The following is an 18,353-nucleotide window of genomic DNA, read 5'->3' as shown; positions in this document are numbered from 1 at the left end:
TTTCTGATTATCTTCTGTATTTCTGAAGTGTCTGTTGTGATATTGCCTTTTTCATCCCGTATGCTAGTAATTTGGGTTCTCTCTCTTCTTCTCTTCGTTAGTATGGCTAAGGGTCTGTCAATTTTATTTATTTTTTCAAAGAACCAGCTTTTAGTTTTGTCAATTTTTTCAATAGTTTCTTTTGTTTCAATTTCATTAATTTCAGCTCTGATTTTAATTATTTCTTGCCTTCTACTTCTTTTGCTGTTGTTTTGCTCTTCTTTTTCTAGGATTTTGAGATGAAGTATGAGATCATTTATTTGTTGGTTTTTTCTTTTTTTGAGGAATGAACTCCAAGCAATGAATTTTCCTCTTAGAACTGCTTTCAATGTGTCCCATAGATTCCGATATGTTGTGTCTGTGTTTTCATTTAACTCTAGGAATTTTTTAATTTCCTCCTTGATGTCTTCTAAAACCCATTGATCACTCAGCAACCTGTTGTTCATTCTCCAGGTGATGCTTGATTTTTCCTTTCTTCTTTTATCATTGATTTTCAGTTTCATTCCATTATGATCAGATAAGATGCATGGTATTATCTCTACCCCTTTGTATTGTCTAAGAGTTGCCCTGTGACATAGTATATGGTCTATTTTTGAGAAGGTTCCATGTGCTGCTGAGAAAAAAATGTAGCTACTTGAAGTTGGGTGGTATAGTCTATATATGTCAATTAAGTCTAGGTTGTTAATTATGTTATTGAGTTCTATAGTTTCCTTATTTAACTTTTGTTTGGAAGATCTGTCCAGTGGTGAGAGAGGTGTGTTGAAGTCTCCCATGATTATTGTATGGTGGTCTATTAGACTCTTGAACTTGAGAAGAGTTTGCTTGATGAACACGGCTGCACCATTATTTGGGGCATATATATTTATGATTGTTATGTCTTGTTGGTGTATGGTTCCCTTGAGCAGTATGAAGTGTCCTTCTTTATCCCTTTTGATTGTCTTTGGCTTGAAATCTATTTTATTAGATATGAGTATGGACACTCCTGCTTGTTTCCGCGGTCCATATGAGTGATATGCTTTTTCCCAACCTTTCACCTTCAGTCTATGTATATCTTTTCCTATCAAATGCGTCTCCTGTAGACAGCATATTGTTGGGTCTTGTTTTGTGATCCATTCTACTAGCCTGTGTCTCTTAATTGGTGAGTTTAAGCCATTAACATTTAGGGTTATTATTGAGATGTGGTTTGTTCTTCTATCCATAATTGTTTATTGATGTTACTAAACCTGATTTGTTATCCTCTTTGACTACTTTCCCCCCTTTACTGTCCTACCTCCCATTGTTGGTTATCAATGTTAGTTTCCATTTCCTCTTCCTGTAATGTTTTGCCAAGGATTTTTTGAAGAGATGGTTTTCTAGCTGCGAATTCTTTTAACTTTTGTTTATCGTGGAAGGTTTTAATTTCATCTTCTAACCTGAAGCTTAATTTCGCCGGATACATGATTCTTGGTTGGAGCCCATTGTCTTTCAGTGTTTGAAATATGTTATTCCAGGATCTTCTAGCTTTCAGAGTCTGTGTTGAGAGATCAGCTGTTATCCTGATTGGTTTACCCCTAAATGTAATCTGCTTTCTTTCTCTTGCAGCTTTTAAAATTCTCTCCTTATTCTGTATGTTGGACATCTTCATTATAATGTGTCTAGGTGTGGATCTCTTATGATTTTGCACATTCGGCGTCCTGTAGGCTTCTAGGATTTGGGATTCTGTCTCAATCTTCAATTCTGGGAAGTTTTCTCGTATTATTTCACTGAATAGACTGTTTATTCCTTTGGCATGGAGCTCTGTGCCTTCCTGTATCCCAATGACTCTTAAATTTGGTCTTTTGATATTGTCCCATAATTCTTGGATGTTCTGCTCATGGTTTCTTAGCAGACTTGCTGAGCTGTCTATGTTCTTTTCCAGCTGAAATACTTTGTCTTCTTTGTCTGATGTTCTCTCTTCTAAGTGATCTACTCTGCTGGTAGTATTCTCAATTGAGTTTTTAAGTTGGTTTATTGTTTCCTGCATTTCTAGAATTTCTATTTGTTTGTTTTTTATTACTTCTATCTCCCTGTGAAATTGATCTTTTACTTCCTGGATTTGTTTGTCAATGTGATCTTTCATTGTCTGATTTTGCTGTCTCATGTCTTCCTTGAGACTCCAGATCATCTGAAGCATATATATCCTGAACTCTTTATCTGATATTCCATCTGTTGCAGCTATTACCTCTTCTAAAGTTGAGTTGAACTGCATTGCTTGTGGTCCTTTCTTTCCTTGTCTTTTCATACTGCTTGCGTTTCTTTCTGCTTGGTGCAACTGTTGTGTTTTTGAAATTTACCCCCTATTTATTTATGTTGCTCTTGTATAGTTGGAAAGTCTCCCTTGCAGGGTGGGTCGTGGCTGTGCTCCTCCTCTAATTATGGTGGTCTATCTATCACGCTGATCGGTCACAGGTCTGCCCCCCCTGCGGGCACAGGAGGCGGCTTTGCTCTGCCCCCACTCCAATTGTGGTAACGTAACTACCACGCCCTGGGGTCGTAGGTCCTGATCTGGATGTGGGTGGCGGCTCTGCTGGGTCCCCACTCCAATTGGTGTGACGCGTCTACCACGCTGGCATACTTCTAGGCCGGTGGGTCACAGTTCTGCACAGCCCCCACTCCCAATGGGAGTACCTGACTACCTCTCCAACGGGTCGCTGGGCCCCCTCCGGACCCGGGCGGCGACCCTGCTCCGCCCCCACTCCAACCAGTGTGACGCAACTGCCTCGGTGTTACGTGTCCACCACTCTGGCAAGCTACCTGGCCTGTCTTGCCAGTGGGCCGCAGGTCTGCCTGCACGCTCTGCACAGCCCCTACTCCCAATGAGGTTACTTGGCTACCGCTTCGCGGGGCCGCTGGTCCTATTCTAGGCGTGGGCGGCTACTCTCTTCAGACCCAGCTGCGTTTGGGGTGTCATGCTACCACGCCGGCGGGTCACTTGGCCTGCTCTGGGTGCAGGTGGAAGCTCCACTCTGCCCCCACAGCACCCAACAGGACCCTGACTGAGAAGCAGACACCGCTGGTTCCCTAGCCTTGGGTCAAAGCAGCTTCGGTAGCCAGAACCCGCCTCTCCTATCTCGATACACTCTCCGCTGGGAGCTGGCTCCAGCGAGCGACCCCCACGGGTTCCCTAGCCCCGGGCCAAAACTGTTCCAGGAGTCAGAACCCAGTCGCCCCTAGCTCAGCGCACGCTCCACTTGGAGCTGGCCTCCACCGGCAGTCTCCGCAGTTGCCTCAGACCTGGGCCAGGTTAGCCCCGGGAACCAGAATCCAGCTGCTCAGTGCCCGGTACACGCCTTGCCAGGCATGAGCCTCTAGGAGTATTCTCCACAAGATCCCCAGTCCCGAGCCTGAGCTAGAAATCTGTCTGCTAGACGCAGGCAACTACCAGCCTGAAATCACCTGTTCCGTCGCTGGATGAGCTGAGATCAATAGAACATGGGGATGATTACATCATCTCTCCGAAATGGCGGCTGCTGTCCTCCTCTGTGGTCCGACCGGTGTCTGGAACCCAACTGGACCGCTTCTCTCCTCTGTCTGATAGCTGGAACTCAGCACTAAGCGCTGCCAAAGTCCTAGCGCCAAACCGCTAGAGGCACTTCACAGACTCAGGCCTGCGGAGCCTGGTCTGGCCGCCTCCAAGCCGGCTGGGGGTGGGGTGGGGTGGTAGGAATGTGGATCCTATTGCTGGACCGCCGGAGGCCGTTCACAGACTCAAGCCTGTGGGGCCCAGTCTGGCCTCCGCCCGCGGCCGGCGGGGTTGTGTCCCTGGTCCGCTTGCTCCGAACTGGCTGGGGGTGGGGTGGGGTGTTAGGAGTGTGGATCCTAGCACCAAGCCGCTAGAGTCAGTTCTCAGACTAAGGCCTGCGGGGCCCAGTAGGTTCCTATGTTCGCTGCAGTTCAGCGGCGGCCGGCGGGATTGTGTCCCTGATCTGCGTTGCACCGAGCCGGCTGGGGGTGGGGTGGTAGGAATGTGGATCCTATCGCTGGACCGCCAGAGGCCGTTCACAGACTCAAGCCTGCGGGGCCCAGTCTGGCCGCTGCCCCTGGCCAGCCGGCGGGGTTGTGTCCCTGGTCCGCTTTGCTCCGAACTGGCTGGGGGTGGGGTGGGGTGTTAGGAGTGTTGATCCTAGCACCAAGCCGCTAGAGTCAGTTCACAGATTCAGGCCTGCGGGGCCCAGTAGGTTCCTATGTTCGCTGCAGTTCAGCGGCGGCCGGCGGGATTGTGTCCCTGATCTGCGATGCACCGAGCCGGCTGGGGGTGGGGTGGTAGGAATGTGGATCCTATCGCTGGACCGCCAGAGGCCCTTCACAGACTCAAGCCTGGGGGGCCCAGTCTGGCCGCCGGGGTTGTGTCCCTGGTCCGCTTTGCTCCGAACTGGCTGGGGGTGGGGTGGGGTGTTAGGAGTGTGGATCCTAGCACCAAGCCGCTAGAGTCAGTTCACAGATTCAGGCCTGCGGGGCCCAGTAGGTTCCTATGTTCGCTGCAGTTCAGCGGCGGCCGGCGGGATTGTGTCCCTGAACTGCGATGCACCGAGCCGGCTGGGGGTGGGGTGGTAGGAATGTGGATCCTATCGCTGGACCGCCAGAGGCCCTTCACAGACTCAAGCCTGCGGGGCCCAGTCTGGCCGCCGCCCGTGGCCAGCCGGCGGGGTTGTGTCCCTGGTCCGCTTTGCTCCGAACTGGCTGGGGGTGGGGTGGGGTGTTAGGAGTGTGGATCCTAGCACCAAGCCGCTAGAGTCAGTTCACAGACTCAGGCCTGCGGGGCCCAGTAGGTTCCTATGTTCGCTGCAGTTCAGCGGCGGCCGGCGGGATTGTGTCCCTGAACTGCGATGCACCGAGCCGGCTGGGGGTGGGGTGGTAGGAATGTGGATCCTATCGCTGGACCGCCAGAGGCCGTTCACAGACTCAAGCCTGCGGGGCCCAGTCTGGCCGCCGCCCGTGGCCAGCCGGCGGGGTTGTGTCCCTGGTCCGCTTTGCTCCGAACTGGCTGGGGGTGGGGTGGGGTGTTAGGAGTGTGGATCCTAGCACCAAGCCGCTAGAGTCAGTTCACAGACTCAGGCCTGCGGGGCCCAGTAGGTTCCTATGTTCGCTGCAGTTCAGCGGCGGCCGGCGGGATTGTGTCCCTGAACTGCGATGCACCGAGCCGGCTGGGGGTGGGGTGGTAGGAATGTGGATCCTATCGCTGGACCGCCAGAGGCCGTTCACAGACTCAAGCCTGCGGGGCCCAGTCTGGCCGCCGCCGTGGCCAGCCGGCGGGGTTGTGTCCCTGGTCCGCTTTGCTCCGAACTGGCTGGGGGTGGGGTGGGGTGTTAGGAGTGTGGATCCTAGCACCAAGCCGCTAGAGTCAGTTCACAGATTCAGGCCTGCGGGGCCCAGTAGGTTCCTATGTTCGCTGCAGTTCAGCGGCGGCCGGCGGGATTGTGTCCCTGAACTGCGATGCACCGAGCCGGCTGGGGGTGGGGTGGTAGGAATGTGGATCCTATCGCTGGACCGCCAGAGGCCGTTCACAGACTCAAGCCTGCGGGGCCCAGTCTGGCCGCCGCCCGTGGCCAGCCGGCGGGGTTGTGTCCCTGGTCCGCTTTGCTCCGAACTGGCTGGGGGTGGGGTGGGGTGTTAGGAGTGTGGATCCTAGCACCAAGCCGCTAGAGTCAGTTCACAGACTCAGGCCTGCGGGGCCCAGTAGGTTCCTATGTTCGCTGCAGTTCAGTGGCGGCCGGCGGGATTGTGTCCCTGAACTGCGATGCACCGAGCCGGCTGGGGGTGGGGTGGTAGGAATGTGGATCCTATCGCTGGACCGCCAGAGGCCCTTCACAGACTCAAGCCTGCGGGGCCCAGTCTGGCCGCCGCCCGTGGCCAGCCGGCGGGGTTGTGTCCCTGGTCCGCTTTGCTCCGAACTGGCTGGGGGTGGGGTGGGGTGTTAGGAGTGTGGATCCTAGCACCAAGCCGCTAGAGTCAGTTCACAGATTCAGGCCTGCGGGGCCCAGTAGGTTCCTATGTTCGCTGCAGTTCAGCGGCGGCCGGCGGGATTGTGTCCCTGAACTGCGATGCACCGAGCCGGCTGGGGGTGGGGTGGTAGGAATGTGGATCCTATCGCTGGACCGCCAGAGGCCCTTCACAGACTCAAGCCTGCGGGGCCCAGTCTGGCCGCCGCCCGTGGCCAGCCGGCGGGGTTGTGTCCCTGGTCCGCTTTGCTCCGAACTGGCTGGGGGTGGGGTGGGGTGTTAGGAGTGTGGATCCTAGCACCAAGCCACTAGAGTCAGTTCACAGATTCAGGCCTGCGGGGCCCAGTAGGTTCCTATGTTCGCTGCAGTTCAGCGGCGGCCGGCGGGATTGTGTCCCTGATCCGCGTTGCGGAGATTCACTCACCTGGGACCAACTGACCCCTCCCACAGACTTACTAGTTATCGGCAGGTCTCCTTTCAGTGGAAAATTGTTAGAAGTTCCTCAGCATGTCCCATGCAAGTGTATTTATGTGTCTCTCTGATCCCGTTACTGCGGAGGTATAGAAAATGCTGCCTGCTCGCCGGCAGCCATGTTGGATCCCCCTCCAGGATGCTTTTCTGATTTCATGTTTTTCTGTACCAAATCTGTTTTTTTCTCTGTGTTCTCCATCCCTTTATGGTAAACCAGTGCCACTACCACCACTGATGCTGCAACTGGCTTGGGTCCAATGTACTATTTTTTTTTTTTTTTGGAGAGAGAGAGAGAGAGAGAGAGAGAGAGAGAGAGGAGAGAGAAATATTTATTTTTTAGTTTTCGGCGGACACAACATCTTTGTTTGTATGTGGTGCTGAGGATTGAATCCGGGCTGCATACATGCCAGGTGAGCGCGCTACTGCTTGAGCCACATCCCCAGCCCCCAATGTACTCTTTCGTCATTGCTTAATGTGCCCACATTTCTGAGTCTCTAAGACTATCCAATATTAAATTTTATTGAAATCCTTCTTTCACTCATCTCACTAAGAAGCAGTACCTTCACTGCTTGAATCCCGAGCCACGGAACAACTAGAAAAGCAGCCTTCCTTTACTCTGCCATCTTGAATTTCACAATTATTTAGTAATTTAGTAAGTTTTTAAAATTGGGAGTTATAATTACAATTCACAAGAAAGGTTGCAGAATAAACTAATAAACTCTTGATTAACCTCCGTTAGTGGATATTCCTTTGGTATTAAGAGGAAGGAAGGATCATTGTTTATTGCTGAAAGGGAATAAAAAGAGTATTAATCTAGAGAAGTGGTAAAGAAGTCATCTCTTTAGACAGCTTCTACAATATTGGAATTGTGATATTAGGGGATGTTTCTACTACTTTTAAAGAAACTGGTTTAATTAAACTTTCTTTTATAAAAAATTTATATTTTTAAGTTTCATATAATTAGTCCCGTGAATTTGAGAGTTCCCAATGATACAGTGCTTAATGGCTGGCTAGTCTTGACCTTCTACTTTAGTTAAGTCATTATGATGGCCTCCTTTTTCCTTTATCTGGCCATAGCTACTCCCCAATGCATGTCTGCTGCTGGTCTTAAAGGCTAGAATTTGCTTTCTCTGAATTGCTTTGTTAGGAGGGGCTGGGACAATGCTCAGTTTAAGGCTGAGTATTCCCCATTATTAAAAACTATATTTTATATATTTATATGTATATATTTAAAAATATATTCTACCTAATATACAAGTCATGGAGTTTTCCATTGTAGTGGTGGGTCAAATGCTATTCTCAATTCTCTGTGAATGCCATATTACCTATTACCTCAAATCTTCTTAGATGGTTCTTGCTCCAGATTTGGTTAGTTTCTTCCCAAGTATGGGATGCTTATTCTTCAACAGAATACTCAAGTGGCAGCCTCTTTAGATCTTCTGAGTTCTCCCCTTTCCTATTCGATATCTACAATGTGTACTTTAGTTGCCTTGATCCCCAGTATTCTTAACTTTGCCTCTCAGTTCAAAAAGTTTGTCAGGCTCTTCTGTGGTTTCCTGAACGTCTAGTGCGTTCGGGTCCCTGGGTAAGGGTCATGAAATCACCGGGACACAGGGGATGCAGAGCCAAGGCAGCAATTGCAACTGCATGCTGAGGTTTATTTGCATATTTCTTTTATATTCTTCTTCTAACAAGGTAAGCAATTCTTCAGTAACACTTTACCCACATAGCCCAAATATCATGCCTCATCGGGTACACAGAGCTAAATTCAGATTGTTCCTGTTCTTTTTGATAAGTACCCTCCCAAAGTTCTTTGTAGACATTATCTAATCCCCGAATGTACTGTTCCCAGGTCCAGTATGCAGGAAGCTTCTTCCTTTAGGCCAAACCAAGCAGAAGCTTGTGTCTTGTGATAAGGGGAAGAGAACTTTTCCTCCTCCTAGCTGCGGCATGCTTCAGCTGACCTAAATCACAGCCACAGCTTCTTGCAAAGTGTCAGGCTGAGGGAGCTAAACTCTGCACACTTAAACCCCAACAGTTTCCCTTCTTGTATTGTGGCCTGAAAATTCTCTCCTGGCAGTAAGCTGAAGCTAGCAAAAGGCTTATTCTGTTTGTTTTTCAATTCTCAGGGATCATTGTCCTCCACTGCCTGACATTCAGCGATTTAATAACCATTTTTTTCACATTTTTGTCATTTTTTTTTTAATTTTGGAAAAGAAATCTGGTTTTTGTTAATCTGCCTTGGTTGAAAGAAAATTATAACTTTTATTGAGAGTTCACTGAAAGTTTGAACAAATAAAACATAGTATCTTTTAATGGCAACCATATGTACTTTCACTCTGTGTAAACCTGTTGATGTTCTTGTAGCACCCAAACCTGAGTCTGCATAGCAGCAGTTTCCATCTTTCCTGGGCCATAATAAGGTTTTCTTCCTTTGACCACACTGTCTCAGACTTTTTAAAGGAGGATATTTAAAAAAAAATATCTGTGTAAGGTTAGGATCTAATTGAAGTTGTCTTTTTTCTTCCCTGCCAAATAAAAGAATAGTCTGCTCCAAAGTTATATTCAAGCTTCTACCTCTTAGGAGCTTTCAAATTCAAATTGGCAGTTTCCCAATTAAAAACAAATAAAACCAAACCCTTAGTGCCCAATTTCAATCTGTGAACCCCATTATACCAGAGTATGTTATTATATATTGAATCAATTAGTAGTCACTAGTGCTTGTTACATGTATATATTAAAACACACACTCTCAGAAGGATGACCAGAGGCATATTCTAGAAATCTTAATTTAATCATAAACACAATCTTAATTACAAAAGTTGGAGGATATTGAACGTCAGTACCTGCTCCTCTTCGATATGGTTTTTCTTCTTTCTCCTCTGAATGTTTTGCTTATTCCATATTTTGTTTGATTTTCAAGTTCATAATCAACGTAATCACTTTGAGAAGTAGAATCATTTTTAAATGCAGTAAAGGAACTTGTAAAATACTATGTAGGAATCATTGTAAAGTGAAGAATATTTTGTAATGTGTATATTTGGTCAAAACTTTCTTTTTGTACTTGTGAGGTTTACTTATACTATCACATAATAATTTTATATATCAGCTTTTTATATTCAGAAATTTTTATATATTACACTTATATATGCTTGTGACATAACTGTAAATATTCATATGCTTATACTTTTGCACCTTATTTAAACAGGGATTTCATAATTGATTTTTGTTTTAAGATTTAAAAGAGCAGATTTTATAGGAAAGAGCCAAATGAGTCCAGTAGAAAAAAGCTTTCTGTGTCTAGCTTTTGTGGTATTTTTAAAGACTTTTAGTTAATTGCTTTTATGAATGGAGTGGTATTTATGAAGGAAAAATGTAGTCATTTGTATGTATTTTAAAAAATGGATTCTCCTAATTGTTTTAGTCAATTTTTTTTTTTTTTTTTTTTTTTTTGGCCGTGGTTACCAAAAGACCTGACAAGAACAATGTAGAGAAGGAAAAGTTCATTTTGGGGCTCATGGTTTTGGAGGTCTCAGTCCATAGTTGGCCAACTCCATTACTTGGGGCTGAGGTGAGGTGGAACATTATGGTGGAAACATTGTGCAGAGGAAAGCAGCTGGGAACAGGACACCAGGAAGGAGTGGGGTAGAGAGAAGGGAGGGAGAGGAAGCAGAAGAGGGAGAGTTCTGCTCAATAAGGGCAAAGTATCCCAAAGGCATGACCCAGGGATCTGAGTCCTTCAGCCACACCCTACCTGTCTATAATTACCACCCAGTTAATCCCTATCAGGGGATTAATGCACTGACTAGGTTATTAAATCTAAACTTTCTTGAATTATCTCACCCATGATCTTTTGGGGGCACCTAATATCTAAACCATAACACTAACCATTAAACTTCAAAGTTAAAGCATGATAAGCAAGATTGGGAATGCTATTTAAAAACTGTAGATCCTCTAAATGTAATTAAGAATTTTTTTTTCTATTTAATTAGGAAAATAGCCATTTTCTTCTGACAGAAAATTTGACAGTGAACTGGCTATAGTCAATAAACTAGCTCTTTGTCAGCAATTGAAACATTTTGCTCTTAGAATATTCCTCTGTCCTCTAACATTCAGGCAGAGGTAGGTCCTTCTCTGTGTCTTGTAATCTATACAGGCCTCTCCAGCACCCTCCTTAGATTGTATCTATCCGAGTTTGTTGACTCTCATTTGATTATGAACTTTTTGGGCTGCAAAATTGGTTTGTACCAATCTCCATATCCTGGATGCCTAGAGTGTTGTCATGTGTCATATAGGAATAATACATTTTGTCAAAAAAGTTGAATAATGCTGATTCACATATTCATTCAATAATCTAGTATATTGAATACAGAAGATAAAGCAGGCACTATTCTAGATCCTGGGAATATTGCATTGATGACAGGACCAATGCAACTCTTGCTTTTACTAGTCTTATGATACAGAAGATAGACTTTAATACTAATTGTTCATTACATGGATATGAGGTGTTATGATCAGAAGCATAGAATCCTACTGTACCACATGCCTTAATAATGGGGGTCTAAGGCTTTGCAGACAAATTTTTTAAGTTGGGCCCAGAAGTATGAGCTAAAACCAACTAAAAAGGCTTAGAACTACTTAGATGGGAGCAGGGGGTGGTAAGTGGGGACAAATCCAATAATAGGAAGTTAACTCAGAGCCTCTATGTTAATGACTTCAGGGAGTGACTTTTCTCCTTCCAGCTGTGTTACCTGACTGGCTTTACCTTAACAAAGACTAAAATAGTTGTTCAAATGATCTTTTTCTGAGTGTGGTTCTTCAGCCCAGTTGTTCAATATCCTAACATTTGTTTGAGTCAAAAATACATAATTCTTTTTTGATATATATTTAGTTTTGGTATGTGAAATCAAAAACAGTATTCTACAAAAGGCCATTACAACTCTCCAATTCAGAGTCACAGTAGGAACAGATAATCTTTTTATTTTTTATTTTTATTTATTTTTTGTGTGTAAATACATCTGCTCTCTAAATTTTGGAGGTCAGTTTAATTTTTTAGTCTCCTAGCAGCAGTTAAGACTTGCAGAGAAGCACACAAAAATCATCCATTTATTGTTCTTAAAAATTTACCATCTTTACTAGAAATTTCCTGAGAAATAATGGTTACTCTTTGTTGAATGCATTCTCTGCTCAGATATAGTGCTAAATATAAAATATGAATTATCTAAATATCCCAGAAACACTGTGAGACCAGTAATATTTTGTATCTTTTCCATGTAGATAAGGACACTGAAAATATTTAAGTGTCCAAGTTCCTAGAACAAGAAGTGATGGATGTGATTTCAGAAGAATGTGATTTCAGAATCTGAGTTCCTAACATGGAGTTGCTTACGAGAGCTAAATGAAAGACTGTAACATGTTGAGGCAGTACCAGTCTCTCTTCACAGGTTTTGTCTGTGATAAGAAACAATATTTTTTTTCTTAACAATAATTTATTCCATTTGGTATGTTGAAGTTCACAAGTGAAAACTAAAATATTCATATTTTTGTATGTCAATAAATCATTTAAAATCATTATGACACTAATCAAGTGTTTGTTAAGTGCCAAGTGCTCTTATTTATTCCTCATAAAATTGTAGATATTTGTTGTTATTATTACTCTATTTACAAAAAAGGAAAATGAGTCATAAAAAAGTTAAGTGACTTGTCCAAGGACAGAGGCATTGAAACAGTCTGACTTGAATCCACACTGTTCATTGATGGATTATGTTACTCCCTGATCACCTATATTCCAGTGTGAAAAGAAAATAAACTAGTAAGTGAAAATAACAAGTTGTAGAAAATTTCTACAGTATGCAACCACTTGTGCAAATGTTTTATATCTCTATTATATTTTCCCATTTATAATATGTAAAATAAATATTTTATTATGATATCAAATCTCTTTATGGAAAACAAATCAATATAAATTTTAATAAAACATACATAAATAAAATATTCACACATTTATGTATAAAGCATATACATATATGCTTATATATACACATACATGTAAGCTATATGTTCATGGAAATATTTCTAGATAAAAGGATGAATGAATGGTTGATGTTTTTAGGAATCAGCATGGAGAATTTTAGAATTTTACTTTATACTCTTTATATGGTATATTATGTAAAAGAAATGGGCACATATTACTTTTATAATAAAAATAAGTTTAAAAATTTAAAAAAATAGACATGGAAATTCTCTATGAATTATATTTCTTGATTAGGGAAAAGGAAACTTTTTCATCTTAGACCCTTCTGAACTGGGAACTCTTAAAAACAAATGAATACACATTATATTTATAATAAAAAATTTAATCTAAAAGACCTTAAAAGTAGTAGACATGGCATTTCTCTGACAATTATGTACTGTGAAGTATTAGTTCTGTGACTAAATTTAGAATACAATTGACTATATTTGTATAGAATAAATCAGCCTATGTTAAACTTTTATTAGAGAGCTGCTTTCATTTTAAAGGCTAGTTCTTTTCTAATATCCATTGAGTTAAAAAGTAACTTGATGAAGATTTAAGTTATTTTTATAGACAGAAGTGTTTATGATTGAAGTCTTGTAATGAAATCTTTCACAGCAATTAAGATTCAGCAAATGCAGAAGTTGATAGCAACTTTTACTGGATATTATCTACTCAACTGAGCATAATTTTCTTGCAGTAAGATGGGATCATGCTTCTTAGATTTCAGAGCAATTATCAAAAACAAATGTCAGTTTGAACCTTAGTTTGTTTATTAAGAGAAAATGTCCTAGCATCAACTGATAGTATTTTAATATTATGCTTAGTCATGGAATGTACTTGCAATTAGTTTGGCTGATAAATGCTGAAATAGATATAAAATTTAAGTGTAACTTATTTTGGGCTCTGTTTTTCAGGTGAAGCTCTGAAGGTATCAGCTGAGAGATTTACAGATGACCCCTGTTATCTCCCGAAAAGGGAGGCTGTGGTTCAAGCTGCTCGTGCCTTGTTGGCTGCAGTTACCAGACTCCTTATCCTTGCGGACATGATTGATGTCATGTGTCTCTTGCAGCATGTGTCATCTGTAAGTAAAAGACGGCTTAGTTTGCTTTGGCATTGTTCTCACTTCTAATTCCATTCCCTGAAGCTGGCATTAATCCAGGTGCATCGTTTCCTCACCTTCATTCTTAATTTCACTCATCAGAAACTGACTGACTTGGGCTGTGAAGGCTAATGTATACCTCAAAAGAATAAAGCCAGAAGCTAGTACTAAAGACAGTGGGAAATTGAAGAATAGAGCATGACTTGCTGATAAAGAAATGGCTAAGAGAAAGTTCTAGACTTTTGGCCACTTATATTATCATGCCCCATATAAATATGAATAAATGATAACAAAAGAAATAATATATAATAAATGGAGAAGTATAAATAATTTGAGTGAGAGAAATCTTTATTCTTAAGATGTTTGAAAGTTTATTTTAGTTTGTAATTGAATTCTACTTTGGAAGCTCCTCTTGATCAAGGATAATTAGTGCTTATTTACAGTAGTTTGTGGTATCTGAAGTAATCCATTATGAAAATGTATAAATGAAGATGAGTAAAAATACATTTTAACTAGGAGAAAAGCAAGATATTCTGCTTGTTTTATTTTGTCAGATAATTTCAACAGCATGGTTTCAGTAGGAAGAAAACTTTTAGTTTCTTAATTTATTTAGTTTATGATACTGTCCAGAAGAAAAGTTTGCAAAGAATTTTCTCCCACACTTGCTGGTGCCTTGTCAGAACCTGTATTTGGTATAGATCATTTAAGGAACTTATAAGTATGTATAGCACAAAATGATACCTCTTCTGTGAAAAGTGAAGTGGCATCTTTCAAAGAGAAAGGGAGGCAATTTGTGTTAAATTTTAAGTCTCTCATATAATTATTGCATCCCTGTGGAATGCTGATACATGAATTGATATCAACTCACTTCTTTTAAGGTATTGTGTAGAATTAAGATGCTATTTTTTTGGGTGGGGTGTACTGGGGATTGAACCTAGAGGCACTTTATCACTGAGCTACATCCCAAACTCATTTTATTTTTTTTTAAATTTTGAGATGGGTTCTCACTATATATATTATATGTTGAGGCTGTCCTCCAACTTGTGATCCTCCTGCCTCAGCCTCCCGAGTCACTGGATTATAGGCATGCACCACCAGTGTTTGGCTAAAATACCTATTTTTGTTTTTTGAGATGATTAAGATTAGATTATTTAGCCTAACATTTCCTGAAAAGTATTCTTTAGCACCGATCTTGTAAATATGGAACATGAATAAGAGTTTTGTTTTTTATGGTCAGAATCACACACAGAAATTTGCTCTGAAAGTTTTCAATGCACATAAGCATATTAAAGTTGCTGAGAAATACTGCCAGAGCAAATAAAGTTGTTTGTCTTTGCTTAAACCAGAATTTATTCATTTTTCTCAGTGGCAGAATTGGACTGAGTTAGTAATTCAACATTACAAGAAACAGAAAAGGTATTTTTCAAATAATTTTCACTCTTAGGATTTGTCTATGTCTTCCTTATCTAAGTTAAAAATTTATTGATCCTTAGATGTGCCTTGTATGACAATTTTAGATGACTCTGAACACTTCTAGAAATTTTATATATTTTTAAAAATTGGTTATGTCACAGGTATAATTTTTAGTTTCTTTTAAAAATTTTGAATCTTTATTTTGATTTATTTTTGAACATGATAAACAGATTCTCTTATACTTAAGATATGAAAGACCCAGTGTCCAGACTTTCTGGTGTCTGTTTCTGCTATGGTCTTCTTGATGTTTGCTCATGGTTTTGGCTCATGTTGTCTTATCTTTTCATGTGAATTGCTATATTTGATTGTGTGCTGAGCATTTCATTTTTTGCACTCATGAAATTTCTATCTTATTAACTCTGATGTTGTTAAGATGAAGTATTTTATTTTTCATCAAACCTTATTCATTTTCCTCAGCATTAGAATTGGACTGAATTACTACTTTGCCATTATAAGAATAGAAATTTTCCAAATCACTTCTGGAAATGTTTTTCTATGCATGTTCTAGATTGTAAGTAACTCACATAAAATGTAGAAATCAAAACATTTTGAAATCTAAACAAACTGTTTGATGTGAATATTCCAAAATATATTCAGATAATTTCCTCCCTGTTTAATGTCTAACATTATCTTAAGTATTACAGTAGCCTTGTCATGCTGTTGGTTCATGTTGATTTTGAGAGTTATAATACTGCCAAGTCTGAACTTAAACTACTCTCAATTCAGGTCTTTCTCATATTATACTAGTTTATCTTTTTTTTAATATGAAAAGGTAGATGTCATAGTTACATTTATTGAATTTGAGCCTTTTTTCTTTGTGGTGGTGGTGGTGGGGATTGAACCCAGGGCCTTATGCATGCAATGCAAGAGTTCTGCCAACTGACTTTGTCCATTTTGAATTTTTGTTACAGTTCCTCAGGATCTTTTTAGCTCTTGATTTTGTCATCTCCTCTTAGCCTGGTGTCAATATCAAATTTCTTTAACCAAGTAATTCATAAAAAATATTTAATGACATGGACAACAGTGCCATATCTATCTTTGTGTTAACACCAATCAAATATTAATATACTTTGAGTAAAGTTATTGAAATGAGCTTTTTGCTCCCTTTATTGGGCTACTGTATAAACTATGTTTCTTTATTTCAGCTTCAAGCTCTTTCCCAAAAGCCTTTTTGAAATCAAGATATATTGTCTGTGGCATCATGGATTTATCAGTTTAGTAATCCTAGTTATAAAGGAAATGAAGTTAGTTTGGCATGACTTTCTCTTAATATCCTAATAAGAGCTTTAAGCTTTAAGTGACCATTATCAGCTTGCTTGTATTCCCCCCCCGCCAAAAAAAATCCTTAATGTTTTAGTTACTCACAATCTACTTACTTATGGTCAAAAAAACCACTTGTCTGCTGGGATCTTTTTGCCTTTAAGATCTAGATATAATTGGTTTGTACCTTCATTCCATATCCTGTCAAATATAATGTCTTCTTCAAGATTTTTGTGAATTCTCTGGGAACTCATATATCCAGGGTCACCTCTGGCTCTAAGATTTTTTTAAAAAAATATTTATTTTTTGGTTGTAGTTGGACACAATGCCTTTATTTCACTTATTTATTTTTATATGGTGCTGAGGAGTGAACCCAGGGTCTCAAATGTGTGAGTCTACCACTGAGCCACAACCCCAGCCCTGGCTCTAAGCTTTTGCTTCCACTAAGTCATACTTTCATTTATGGGTTGACTTTCTATTCCTATTCTGCATTATATTCACCCAGAATTGTAAGTTGACTTTTTCCCCCTTGATATCTCTCTCTCTGTCAATAATGATTGCCTATGAATACAGCAAACCATATAGGAACTTGGGAAGATGGAAGTGAGGTGTTTCTGTGTTGTAACAATATATCATAAGTTCCATATATGTTAAAATACACTCTACTTTCATTTATAAAGAGAACAATTCCCCCCCAAAATATCCCATATGGCTTCAATTTGGATGTTAGAAATTTTAGAAGTACTTTAGCAACTTTATCTCTTTGCTCTTCTGCCTTTTTTCTCCCCACCCACCTTTTGCTCTTCCACATCCCTAAAAACTCCTGTACATTTGAATGTGGTAAAGAGTTGCTATTTCTCTACCACCAAACTTGGCTTCTGCTAATTTGTGCATCTGAATAGTAGGGTATCATAAGACAGTGGGATATCTGTGTCCACTTCAGATTATGCCTTATGGCATTTTCCTCAGTATAGACAGTGCCCTACTTAAGAAACATTCTGTAGTTACCTATAAAACACACATGCACACAAATACATGCTTGTGCATGCACATGCACACGCGCACACACACACCCTACCATATAATAATCTATTTTGGTGTGTTTGTGTGTTTGTGTGTGCGTACAGCACAGTTCACAATAGCCAAGTAGTAGAAATAGCCTAAACGAATGAACAGGTAAAGAAAATGTGATATGTGTACACAATGGAATTTTACTCTGCCATAAAGAACAGTGAAATCATGTAACTTGCAGGAAAATGGATGGAACTTGAGAACAAATATTGTTAAGTGATATAAGCCAAACTTGGAAAGGCAAAGGTGGTAGAATTTCTCTCATATGTGGAAGCTAATGAGGAAAAGGGAAAACAACAAAAACAATAACAGGGACTTCACAAGGTAGAAAGGAGACTAGTAGAGTAGAGGATGGGAATTAGGGGAGGGAGGAGAGAAGTGAAAGAGAAGGTACTGGGGATTGAAATTGACCATATTATGTTATGTGCATGTATGAATATATCACAATGAAATCCACTGTTTTGCATAATTATAATGTACCAAGTAAAAAATAAAAAGAAAGGCCAATGTGCTAAACTAAAATATTTGAGCTACAGTCTTAAAGCTAAGGGGGAAATCATTAAAGAATTTTTTTTCCAGTACTGGGGATTGAAACCAGGTACATTCTATCACTGAGCCACATCTTTAGCACTTCTTATTTTTGAGACAGGGTCTTGCTAAGTTACTGAGGCTGACCTTGAACTTGTGATCCTCCTGTTTCAGTCTCCCAAATTGCTAGGATTTCAGGTGTGCACCCACTACATCCAGCTGTTAAAGAATTTTAAATGGGAAAATGATATGAACAGATTTCCATTTTAGGACTGTTACTGAGGCAGAGGCCAGTGATGTGGCTGATGCAGTCATCTGGCTATGAAATGATGGAGTGAAGTAGAGAATGAATTAGAGAAAGAAAGTATAAAGAAAGAAGTATAGTCTGCAAATTGGAAAGTGATTAGAATCCTTTCAGAGGGAGAGAAGAAGTATCCCA

At 41.1% G+C, this 18,353-nt stretch overlaps 1 protein-coding gene across 1 annotated transcript in view; it reads left to right on the top strand.

Moving 5' to 3' along the window:
• Positions 1-18,353, top strand: part of Ctnna3 (catenin alpha 3) — a 1,674,700-nt gene that overhangs the window by 110,609 nt on the left and 1,545,738 nt on the right. The window contains exon 4 of the mRNA XM_026394645.2: positions 13,398-13,564. Coding sequence (XP_026250430.2) covers positions 13,398-13,564 — 167 coding nt within the window. The remainder of the gene's footprint in view (positions 1-13,397; positions 13,565-18,353) is intronic.

Source organism: Urocitellus parryii, chromosome 5, assembly GCF_045843805.1.
Source record: "Urocitellus parryii isolate mUroPar1 chromosome 5, mUroPar1.hap1, whole genome shotgun sequence".
Lineage (NCBI taxonomy): Eukaryota > Metazoa > Chordata > Mammalia > Rodentia > Sciuridae > Urocitellus > Urocitellus parryii.
Note: the sequence above shows the minus strand (reverse complement) of the source record. Positions and strands in the feature narration are given on the sequence as shown.